A 12915-nucleotide genomic window follows, 5' to 3' on the forward strand; every position below is an offset into this window, starting at 1 on the left:
CCCCTTTACCTTCACCTTACTGGGTGTTTTAATCTACTCTTAATGTTTTACTGGATATATTTATTATATTGTATTATATATTATATATATTTATTATATCTCCTTTGGATATTCATTAGTTGCTTCACACTCATTAATATTTATTATTTTTTGATTCATATGCAGTGCTCACAAATTATGAAATACATCAGCCATATACCAGTGTTTACCAAATTAAAACGTACTGTATCGATTCAACTACTCCTTACTGCTTTCTGCGTTTGTTTCCAGTTTTGTTTTAGTCTCTTTTAACTCTTGATTGACGTGGGTGTGTTTTTGAATTGAGGAATGTTATTTCAGATTGAACCATTTACATAATAGCATTAATAGATCCACCTTTTGCTGTGTGTTTTAGGAGCATAACATCCCACCATCTTTTTTATGTCCTTTATCTGGAAACGCCGGAAACTTACCGTGACAACCTTTATAAACACTTTTAAACTCCTCTTCTGCTTGCTCACACAATTGCTTCACTGTTTGTGCCCACCGTTCGGTCGGTCGGTGGATTGGGAGGCAGGAAGAGACACAAAGCTCTGTCCTTGACTCAACCTATCTTTTTACTAAATCTACCTCTCCATGGTTGAATGTTATAGGTTTGATGAACTGAATATATAGTCACCACATCTACACTCTCGTTCCCATCATATTCATAAATTTTTTCAGACTCCTAAAACTACTGTAATTCCAAATTGTGAGTAATATTGTGCTGCTTTTATAGTGTCCTTTGATAATACTTTGATCATCATCATCTGCAGGATTCCTTAATTTATTTAGGAATATTTTGTATTTCATATTTTCTCCTCTGGTGGGAATCTGTGTTAGATGCAATTCCCACCCCAGAACCATACGATGTTAAGTCCTAAACCCCATCCAAAATGGCACATGCCAAAAACACTGCCTACATGTTTTATGTGGGGACCTATAATATAGGCTCGTTTACACCACCTGTGCCAAATAGCCGATTTTTATAGATCGTTTGGGAACCTTCACATACAGTGCTTTCAGAAAGTATTCATACCCCTTGACTTATTCCTACATTTGTTGTTACAGCCTGAATTCAAAATGGATTAAATATATATTTTCCTCACCCATCTACACAACGCCCAATAATGACAAAGTGAAAACATGTTAAAAAATTTTTTTGCAAATGTATTGAAACTTAAATACAGAAATATTTCATTTACAATAAAGTATTCACATCCCTGGGTTCAATACATGTTAGAATCAACTTTGGCAGCGATTACAGCTGTGTGTCTTTCTGGGTAAGTCTCTATGAGCTTTCCATACCTGGACTGTGCAACATTTGCCCATTATTCTTTTCAGCATTCTTCAAGCTCTGTCAAATTGGTTGTTGATCATTGCCAGACAACCATCTTCAAGTCTTGCCGTAGATTTTCAAGCAGATTTAAGTCAACATTGTAACTCGGCCACTCAGTAACATTCCCTGTCTTCTTGGTAAGAAACTCCAGTGTAGATTTGGCCTTGTGTTTTAGGTTGTTGTCCTGCTGAAAGGTGAATTCATCTCCCAGTGTCTTGTGGAAAGCAGTCTGAAACAGGTTTCCCTCAAGAATTTCCTTGTATTTAGCGCCATCCATCATTCCTTCAATTCTGACCAGTTTCCCAGTCCCTGCCGATGGAAAAACATCCCCACAGCATGATGCTGCCACCACCATGCTTCACTGTGGGGATGGTGTTCTCGGGGTGATGATAGGTGTTGGGTTTGCGCCAGACATAGCGTTTTCCTTGATGGCCAAAAAGCTCTGTTTTAGTCTAATATGACCAGAGTACCTTCTTCCATATGTTTGGGGAGTCTCCCACATGCCTTTTGGCGAACACCAAACATGTTTGCTTGTTTTTTTCTTTAAGTAATGGCTTTTTTCTGACCACTCTTCCGTAAAGCCCAGCTCTGTGGAGTGTACGGCTTAAAGTGGTCCTATGGACAGATACTCCAATCTCCGCTGTAGAGCTTTGCAGCTCCTTCAGGGTTATCTTCGGTCTCTTTGTTGCCTCTCTAATTTGTATACAGGAAATACAACCAGGTAGACCAGAAAAGCCTCATCCCTGATTGGCTGATGAGCTGCAACCCTGATTAGAAGCACCTGCTGCTCATTGGTTGTTCTTTACAAGTGCTGTTTTGAATTAAAATTAAATTGTACCTACCCACTGAAGAAGGCTGTAAAGCCGAAACGTCTGTGTACGCTATCCCTGATGCAGTGAAACGTCTGTGTACGCTATCCCTGATGCAGTGAAAATAATTTAAAAAAAACATTGAATAATGAAGTAAGCTTTATGCGACGTCTTTTTGGAGCGCGAACCCATTCCACCTCTTAGTTTGTCTGAGCTGGCGTGTTATTTACGCACCAGCCAAGCTTCTGGTCCTCTTTTGATTAGGATATAATGATTTCAAACAGTGAAGATATAAAACAGTAATTTACAATCTGACTACGCCGCACACGCGCCCGCAATTTAGATTTTGTCCATCTACACCAGACGCGATCAGGACACGCAGGTTGAAATATCAAAACGAACTCTGAACTAACTATATTAATTTGGGGACAGGTCGAAACACGTGAAACATTCATGGAAATATAAAATCAAATGTTATTTGCCACATGCGCCGAATACAACAGTGAAATGCTTACTTACAAGCCCTTAACCAACAATGCAGTTTTAAGAAAAAAAGTGTTAAGTAAAATAAAATAACAGTAGGGAGGCTATATACAGGGGGTACCGGTACAGAGTCAATGTGCGGGGACACCGGTTAGTTGAGGTAATTGAGGTAATATGTACATGTGGGTAGACATTTAGCTAGCTAGCTTGCTGTTGCTAGCTAATTTGTTGTGGGATACAGTGGCTTGCAAAAGTATTCACCCCCCCTTGGCATTTTTCCTATTTTGTTGCCTTACAACCTGGAATTAAAATGGATTTTGGGGGGGTTTGTATCATTTGATTTACACAACATGCCTACCACTTTGAAGATGCATTTATTTAAATTTTTTATGAAACAAACAAGAAATAAGACAAAAACAGAACTTGAGCGTGCATAACTATTCACCCCCCCAAAGTCAATACTTTGTAGAGCCACCTTTTGCAGCGATTACAGCTCAAGTCCCTTGGGGTATGTCTCTATAAGCTTGGCACATCTAGCCACTGGGATTTTTGCCCATTCTTCAAGGCAAAACTGCTCCAGCTCCTTCAAGTTGGATGGGTTCCGCTGGTGTACAGCAATCTTTAAGTCATACCACAGATTCTCAATTGGATTGAGGTCTGGGCTTTGACTAGGTCAAAGACATTTAAATGTTTCCCCTTAAACCACTCGAGTGTTGCTTTAGCTGTATGCCTAAGGTCATTGTCCTGCTGGAAGGTGAACCTCCATCCCAGTCTCAAATCTCTGGAAGTCTGAAACAGGTTTCCCTCAAGAATTTCCTTGTATTTAGCGCCATCCATCATTCCTTCAATTTTGACCAGTTTCCCAGTCCCTGCCGATGAAAAACATCCCACAGCATGATGCTGCCACCACCATGCTTCGCTGTGGGGATGGTGTTCTCGGGGATGATGAGAGGTGTTGGGTTTGCGCCAGACATAGCATTTTCCTTGATGGCCAAAAAGCTCTGTTTTAGTCTAATATGACCAGAATACCTTCTTCCATATGTTTGGGGAGTCTCCCACATGCCTTTTGGCGAACACCAAACATGTTTGCTTATTTTTTTCTTTAAGTAATGGCTTTTTTCTGACCACTCTTCCGTAAAGCCCAGCTCTGTGGAGTGTACGGCTTAAAGTGGTCCTATGGACAGATACTCCAATCTCCGCTGTAGAGCTTTGCAGCTCCTTCAGGGTTATCTTTGGTCTCTTTGTTGCCTCTTTGAATAATGCCCTCCTTGCCTGGTCCGTGAGTTTTGGTGGGCGGGCCTCCTTGGCGGGTTTGTTGTGGTGCCATATTCTTTCATTTTTTTAATAATGGATTTAATGTTGCTCAAAGTTTCGGATATTTTTTTATAACCCAACCCTGATCTGCACTTGTCCACATCTTTGTCCCTGACCTGTTTGGAGAGCTCCTTGGTCTTCATGGTGCCGCTTGCTTGGTGGTGCCCCTTGCTTAGTGGTGTTGCAGACTCTGGGGCCTTTCAGAACAGGTGTAAATATACTGAGATCATGTGACACTTAGATTGCACACAGGTGGACTTTATTTAACTAATTATGTGACTTCTGAAGGTAACTGGTTGCACCAGATCTTATTTAGGGGCTTCATAGCAAAGGGGGTGAATACATATGCACGCACCACTTTTCCGTTATTTATTGTTAAATGTTTTTTGAAACAAGTTATTTTTTTCATTTCACTTCACCAATTTGGACTATTTTGTGTATGTCCATTACATGAAATCCAAATAAAAATCCATTTAAATTACAGGTTGTAATGCAACAAAATAGGAAAAACGCCAAGGGGGATGAATACTTTTGCAAGGCACTTTATAAACATTGGGTTGTTATTTTACCTGAAATGTGCAAGGTCCTTTTTTTCATGGATCTTTGTAGAGTTTTTACCCGTTCTGAGTCACATAAAATTGTGTGTTCTCTACTCTGTCATGAGCCCTCTCACTCCACTGGGTTACCACCTTAAGTTGTTTCCACTCTGCTCACCACTCTCTCTCTACTCAGCCTAACTAGCTCCACCTGTCCCTGCTCTGCTCGGCTCTACTTACTTGCCAGCTGCGCGTGCATTACCCACTAACCTCTCCCAGTATTTATAGCCCTGTCTTCAGCTCTCCTGTGTCAGATCGCCTGCAAAGCCCCACACCCGAACCTGTTTGCTCGGCGCTTTGGCTCACTCCTGGTTTTGTGACCCCGACCTGCCTGGGTTTTTGGATACTCTTCTGCCTCAGGAGATCCAGACCTGCTTCTGCCATTACGACTCCTGACTACTCTTCAGTCTCGGTAACTCTGACCAGCCTTCTGCCTTGCTACTACGCTTTGTGGATTTCCTTGAACTGTACTGGCTGCCTGGTTTATTCCGCCCCGTTGTGTCTGTGTTTCCTCCCCCCCAGGACTTCTGGACCACCAACCATCGGCGCCATCGACGCACCGCTGCCACTGGGGGAGGCACAGACCCAGCACATCGGACGGGATAACCCCGGAGCCTTCACTCACTCCCTACATCCCTTCCCTTAAGTTTAATAAACTTTCTGGTGTGACGCAATTGTGGTCCTCTGGTCGTCTGTCTGAACCGCGACAGCACGATTGACCATTATGGACTCAGCGCACACTTCCCCCGAATGAAACCGAAGAACCTGAGCAACTCCACCGCCAGCACGCCTGGAACACACCGAGAGAGAGCTAGCCGCATGAGCGGCGACATCACCTCTCTGCTTCTAGCCGGCACCAACAGCATCAGCAGTTCCAGCAGCACCAGCAGCAGTCCCAGCAGCAGCAACAACAACTCGCCATGATCATTCAACTCTCACCAACCTGACCCCAGCCAGTCTGCCACCAGCCCTGCCCCCCGAGTTACTGCCCGGCATTGCAGCCGCCTGCTCGAACCTAAGATTGAAACCCCGAGCGGTCAACGGCGATTCTACCCAGGTCCGGCCATTCCTGACTAGCTGCCGATCAGTTCTCCTTGCAGCCAAGGACCTCCGCCACGGAGGGGGCTAAGGTTGGGTATGCCATCACTCACCTGACGGGCCGAGCTCGACTCTGGGGAACAGCAGAGTTCGAACGCCAAACCCCCCGCATGTGCAACCTCGACCGGGTTTGCCGAGGAGATGCTGAAGGTGTTTGACCTGGATTCACCAACCGCAGAGGCGTCTCGTGAACTGTTCAGTATTCGACAAGGCAGACGTACAGCCGCAGACCATTCCATCGACTTCCGAACCCTGGCTAGACGTAAGTTTTGGAACACACCATCGTTGGTGGACGCGCTTTTCCATAGTTTGGCTGACTATATCAAGGACGAGTTGGTTCCCATGAACTGCCTTCCACTCTTGATGAAGCCATCGCACTGACTGTCAGGATCGACAGAGGGATACAGACCCGGCTCGCCGTGAGAGGGGGCGCCAAGGTCCACCTACTACCGGCATTCGGAGAGATCCGACTGGGCTCCTGTCATCTACTGCCACTCACCCAGTTCAGCTTGGATCGGTCTGAGCCTATGGAGATTGGGCGAGCCTCTCTCACTCCTGCAGAGCGCTAGCGACGCTTCACCTCAAACCTCTGCCTCTATTGTGGAGGTGATGGACATCGTGGTGGTAACCTGCCCTTTAAAGGGCCGAAGCTCACCGGGCATAGGGGGAGTCCGGCTTGAGTTCAATGACCATCCAGTCCTCCGACCGCAACCCCCTGCTGCAAGTTCACCTCCGCCTCCCTGACTCAACTCACACCCTGGCTGCTCTGGTGGATTCTGGCGCCGAAGCCAACATAATGGACATCAAGCTGGCACGCCAACTGGGACTGGAGAACCTCCGTTTGACACCTCCTATTCCTGCCCGGGCACTGGACGGACACTTACCTCGGATCGGTCACTCATGTCACGGCCCCGGTCTCGATGGGTCTGTCCGGAAACCATCAAGAAACTATCCAGTTTCACCTGCTCCCCTCTCCAGGCCAACCCCTCATCCTGGGTTACCCATGGCTCCGCCCCGGCACAACCCTCAGCTCGACTGGGTGACCGGGGTGATCAGGGAGTGGGGAGAGGACTGCCACCGAACCTGCCTGCTTGCCGCCGCACTACCCCCTCGGCCAGTACCTACTAACTCCGCTCCTGACCCCTCCAAGGACCCTGTGTCGATTCTGCCAAGTCCCTGCATCGTTGCAGCTCTGACCTGGGCTGTTGAGGAACAGGTGCTGGAGGCTCTCCGTAACCAGCCAGGTCCCAGCACTTGCCCAGCTGACCGCCTTTTTGTCCCCGAAGACCTGAGGTCCCAGGTCGTTCAGTGGGGACATGACTCCCGCCTAGCTTGTCACCCTGGCTCCACCCGCACTTACAACCTGCTCGCCCAGAGGTTCTGGTGGCCCTCTCTGAGGAAGGATGTACGGGAATTCGTCCAAGCCTGCCCCATCTGCAACCAACACAAGTCGTCCTGCTAGCCCCCAGCCGGATTGCTGCAGCCCCTGCCTGTGCCCAGGAGTCCGCTGGTCCCTGCTGCGCCTTGTCCTCCTCCTCCACGGCTCGTCGATGGTGGTCTGGTTTACACCGTCCGCCGCCTGCTTCGGTCCAGACGGAGGGGTAGGGGGTCTCCAGTACCTCATTGACTGGGAGGGCTATGGACCTGAGGAAAGGACCTGGGTGCCAGCTAGTCGGATTGTGGATAGGACTCCATCACCGCTTTCCACCAACGGCATCCTGATCAACCTGCAATCCGTAGGGGCCGCCCCCAGAGGGGTCTCTAACCGTCCTGCCCGCTCGGCTTCCTGTCCTGTGCCTGATCCTGTCTCGGGACCTGTCCCATCTCCCCGACCACGGCCCTCCGGCTTCCTCCGAGGATGAGGACGTTTCGCTGGGACCGTTCGGGAGGAGTTCTAGCCCTCCTCCGGCTCCCCTCCTCCCGCCCGGCGTGGTGTTGCTCTTGGGACTTCTGGGGCCGCCCCTCGGGGGGTTCTGTCATGAGCCCTCTCACTCCACTGGGTTACCACCTTAAGTTGTTTCCACTCTGCTCACCACTCTCTCTCTACTCAGCCTAACTAGCTCCACCTGTCCCTGCTCTGCTCGGCTCTAATTACTCTGCCAGCTGCGCTGCATTACCCACTAACCTCTCCCAGTATTTATAGCCCTGTCTTTCAGCTCTCCTGTGTCAGATCGTCTGCAAAGCTCACACCCGAACCTGTTTGCTCGCGCTTCTGGCTCACCCTGGTTTTGTGACCCCGACCTGCCTGGTTTTTGGATACTCTTCTGCCTCAGGAGATCCAGACCTGCTTCTGCCATTACGACTCCTGACTACTCTTCAATCCCGGTAACTCTGACCAGCCTTCTGCCTTGCTACTACGTTTTGTGGATTTCCCTTGAACTGTACTGCTGCCTGGTTTCATTCCGCCCCGTTGTGTCTGTGTTTCCTCCCCCAGGACTTCTGGACCACCAACCATCGGCGTCATCGGACGCATCGCTGCCACTGGGGGGAGGCACAGACCCAGCACATCGGACGGGATAACCCCTGGAGCCTTCACTCACTCCCTACATCCCTTTCCCCTTAAGTTTAATAAACTTTCTGGTGTGACGCAATTGTGGTCCTCTGGTCGTCTGTCTGAACCGTGACATACTCCGACAATTAATCCACAGATAAAAGGGTAAACTTTAATTTCTAGTAATTATTTATTCTTCATCGTCTTCTTCGTCTTCTTCTTCTACCACCGACTGGAGTGTATATGCTCCTAAAAACCAATGAGGTCAAAAAATGGAACCAAGTTCTATTTTAGCGACTGGCTACGCAGACACTCGTTGAAGCGCGCGAGCAGTTTGGGTGAAATGATTGAATAACATGTATGTGTACATTTATTTTTGCAACGCTCGCAAGCGAAACCTGGGCGGTTTGGTCAGCATTTAACACTAACCTCTCTGTATTGTAATATTATAAATTACAACCTTACCCTCTGTATTGTAATATTATACACTGAACAAAAATATAAACACAACATGTAAAGTGCTGTTCCCATGTTTCATGAGCTGAAATAAAAGATCCCAGAAAATCTTACATACTCACAAAAAGCTTATTTCTCTCATTTTGTACACAAACTTGTTAACATCCCTGTTAGTGAGCATTTATCCTTTGCCAAGATAATCCATCCACCTGACAGGTGTTGCATATCAAGAAGCTGATTAAACAACATGATCATTACACAGGTGCACCTTGTGCTGGGGACAATAAAAGGCAACTCTAAAATATATTACAACCCTAACTCTAACCTTTGTTTGTGTTGTGGTTGTTTCCCTCCAGTGCTGGTCCTCTGCATGGGCATGGAGTGGTGTCGGCTGCAGACTGGATGACACGTGTCTCCCACCGCAGAGACACCTCACCCCCCTAATTGAACACCGCTGATCCGTTACTTTACGGGAACACTGACAACTGAGAGACATCCTCACCCCGGCGACCACAGCTGAATCCGCCTCTTTCTCATCCCCCTCTATCTGGACTCTCTCTCTCTTGGTCTCCTCTCCTCCTCTACTGCCCCCTCTCTCCCTTCCCTCTCCCCCCCTCCTCTTCCCTCTCCCACTGTCTTCCTTCTCTCCTACCCTCTGAACCCTGAACATTGACCTCTGACCTTTGATCCCTCTGGAGGTCAGGATGAGCTGGTTGAGCCGGCTGACCCCTCGGGGTCCGGGGAGCAAGTCCAGTAGGAAGGTGGCTCCCTCCAGTCCCTGTACTGCTGACCCAGAGACCTGCCTCATGGTGTTTGAGAACCACTGGAGACAGGTGAGGAAACTCTCTTTCTCTCTCGCTCTCCTCTCACTCTCTCTATCCCCCTCACTTCCGGTTGATCTCGGAACAAGGGAGAACTCAGATTGTTGTTTTTGAAAGTCTCTGGAAAAAGTGTTCTATGAAAACAGTTTTGTTACTAGCTTATCTACCTTTTTGCGTTTGGATCGCGCAACGTGGTTGGTATCCGTTGCTGGGACCGCTGCTATCTGTCTGTCCAGGGATCCTGCCGACCGAGGGTCGTAGCAGCTAGCCTAGCCACTGTTAGCTGCCTATCAAGCTAGCAGAGTATCCTTGAGGTCTTGAATGCGGCCCGCGACACGGTTAGCCCTTGTGGCTGGCACCGCGGATTGTCCTGGGCTTGTGACTGTCTAGATCGCTGCTGTTTCTTTGCTGTTTCCAGCTTCCCTGCGACATGCCCTGTCTGTAACTGCGAGGAGTAACAGCGTAACCTACGTTGTTACCATGACAAAGACCAAAGCCGGTGGGAGTACCGTTGGGGACAGTGGTGTCTCTCTATCACAGGTGAAGGATCTTTTAAACAAACAAAAATAATTCTACAAGCAGTTGTTACAACAACAAGAAAATCGCTTCAAGTGTTTTATCCAAATACTGTTGGAGTCAACTAATAAAATAATGGATGACCTGACCAGAGAGGTCCAGGACCTGAAGAACAGTTTGCTGTACTCCTATGGTCAGCTTAATGAGTTTAAACAGGAGAACCGAAAGATGACAGCAATCTGTATGTGAATCCATGATAACAATGACTGAGAACAACACATCTGCCATGTTGATCCTCAACACGGGGGCCCCTCAGGGGTGTGTGCTTAGCCCCTTCCTGTACTCCCTTTTCACCCATGACTGTGTGGCCAAGCACGACACCAACACCACTTAATTAATATCAAGCCCTTCATAATGTGAAAACGTTTTTAAAAGTCAGTTGCAATGTAGGCCTGCATTGAACACCACATACAGTGGGGGAAAACAGTATTTAGTCAGCCACCAATTGTGCAAGTTCTCCCACTTAAAAAGATGAGAGAGGACTGTAATTTTCATCATAGGTACACGTCAACTATGACAGACAAATTGAGAAAACAAAATCCATAAAATCACATTGTAGGATTTTTAATGAATTTATTTGCAAATTATGGTGGAAAATAAGTATTTGGTCACCTACAAACAAGCAAGATTTCTGGCTCTCACAGACCTGTAACTTCTTCTTTAAGAGGCTCCTCTGTCTTCCACTCGTTACCTGTATTAATGGCACCTGTTTGAACTTGTTATCAGTATAAAATACACCTGTCCACAACCTCAAACAGTCACACTCCAAACTCCACTATGGCCAAGACCAAAGAGCTGTCAAAGGACACCAGAAACAAAATTGTAGACCTGCACCAGGCTGGAAAGACTGAATCTGCAATAGAAGAAAATCAACTCTGGGAGCAATTATTAGGAAATGGAAGACATACAAGACCACTGATAATCTCCCTCGATCTGGGGCTCCACGCAAGATCTCACCCCGTGGGGTTAAAATGATCACAAGAACGGTGAGCAAAAATCCCAGAACCACACGGGGGGACCTAGTGAATGACCTGCAGAGAGCTGGGACCAAAGTAACAAAGCCTACCATCAGTAACACACTACGCCGCCAGGGACTCAAATCCTGCAGTGCAAGGCGTGTCCCCCTGCTTAAGCCAGTACATGTCCAGGCCCGTCTGAAGTTTGCTAGAGTGCATTTGGATGATCCAGATGTCACACCCTGGCTCTGGGACTCTATATGTTGAGCCAGGGTGTGTTTATTCTATGTGTTCTGTTTCTTTGTTTGGGTGTTCTAGGTTGGTTATTTCTATGTTTGCCTGTGTTACTCCCAATCAGAGGCAACGAGTGTCAGCTGTCGGCTGGTTGTCTCTGATTGGGAGCCATATTTAACTGTCTGTGTTTCACCTTGTGTTTGTGGGTTTTTGTTCCGTGTCGGTATTGTTTACCGTGGACTTCACGAGTCGTGTTTTGTTTGGTATACTTTAACTAATTAAAGTCATGTTTGTTTCACACGCTGCGCCTTGGTCTACTCACTCATACGACGATCGTGACAGAAAAACCCACCATACCAGGACCAAGCAGCGTGTCCAGGAACACACGCAGGAGGTGACTCTTGTGGATGTCCTCCTCGGTTGGGGGCAGATTACTGAGGAGGAGGCCGTCCGGTACCGGGAAGGCGATAAAGGGGGAGACCCAGGCAGGAGAGGAGCAGCGGCGCCCAACGGGTCAACGTCGGACAGGCGAGAGGCAACCCCAAGACATTTTTAGGGGGGGGCACACGGCATGGACGACGGGGCTGACGGAGGCAGACAAGGGGCGAGTTCAGAGGGCCACCAGGTTACGGGAGCCATTGGTGAGAAGGGGGAAGGAAGTTGTAGAGGCACGGCGAGAGGTACTGAGGTGTATTGCCAGTCCGGTCCGGCCCGTTCCTGATCCCCGTTTAAGGCCAGTGGTGTGTGTTCCCAGTACGGTCCGGCCTGTTCCTGCTCCACGCACCAAGCCTACGGTGTGCGTCGACAGCCCAGCCCGGCCTGTCCCTGCTCCACGCACCAAACCTACGGTGTGCGTCGCCAGCCCAGCCCGGCCTGTTCCTGCTCCACGCACCAAGCCTACGGTGTGCGTCGTCAGCCCAGCCCGGCCTGTCCCTGCTCCACGCACCAAGCCTACGGGGTGCGTCGCCAGCCCGGCCCGGCCTGTCCCTGCTCCACGCACCAAGCCTACGGTGTGCGTCGCCAGCCCGGCCTGTTCCTGCTCCACGCACCAAGCCTACGGTGTGCGTCGACAGCCCAGCCCGGCCTGTCCCTGCTCCACGCACCAAACCTACGGTGTGCGTCGCCAGCCCGGCCTGTTCCTGCTCCACGCACCAAGCCTACGGTGTGCGTCGTCAGCCCAGCCCGGCCTGTCCCTGCTCCACGCACCAAGCCTACGGGGTGTGTCGCCAGCCCGGCCCGGCCTGTCCCTGCTCCACGCACCAAGTCTACGGTGCGCGTCGCCAGCCCGGTCCGGCCTGTTCCTGCCACTCGCACCAAGTCTACGGTGCGGCGTCGCCAGCCCGGCCCGGCCCGTTCCTGCCACTCGCACCAAGCCAGGGGTGCGAGTCGTCAGTCCGGCACAACCCGTGCCTGGGTCATCGGTGCCATTCAGGTACCGCTCAACTGCTCCACTAAGGAGCTGAAGCCTACCGCCCCTGCTACGTCCAGTCCAGCTCCAGCCAGCGGGGCCAGACCGGACCAGGGGGCGCTATGGGGGTTTGTTGGAGGGTGGTGGGCAAGGCCGGAGCCAGAACCGCCGCCGAGGAGGTATGCCCACCCAGCCCTCCCCTGTTTTTGCTCGTATTTAGGCGCGGTCGCAGTCCGCGCCTTTAGAGGGTACTGTCACACCCTGGCTCTGGGACTCTATATGTTGAGCCAGGGTGTGTTTATTCTATGTGTTCTGT

The 12915-nt window shown here is 49.4% G+C and overlaps 1 protein-coding gene across 1 annotated transcript in view; it reads left to right on the top strand.

Annotated features, from left to right (window-relative positions):
• Positions 1-12915, top strand: part of LOC121536357 (FHF complex subunit HOOK interacting protein 1B-like) — a 109049-nt gene that overhangs the window by 41234 nt on the left and 54900 nt on the right. Inside the window, exon 3 of the mRNA XM_045206767.1 lies at positions 8961-9437. Coding sequence (XP_045062702.1) covers positions 9309-9437 — 129 coding nt within the window. The 5' untranslated portion in view covers positions 8961-9308. The remainder of the gene's footprint in view (positions 1-8960; positions 9438-12915) is intronic.

Source organism: Coregonus clupeaformis, chromosome 23, assembly GCF_020615455.1.
Source record: "Coregonus clupeaformis isolate EN_2021a chromosome 23, ASM2061545v1, whole genome shotgun sequence".
NCBI lineage: Eukaryota > Metazoa > Chordata > Actinopteri > Salmoniformes > Salmonidae > Coregonus > Coregonus clupeaformis.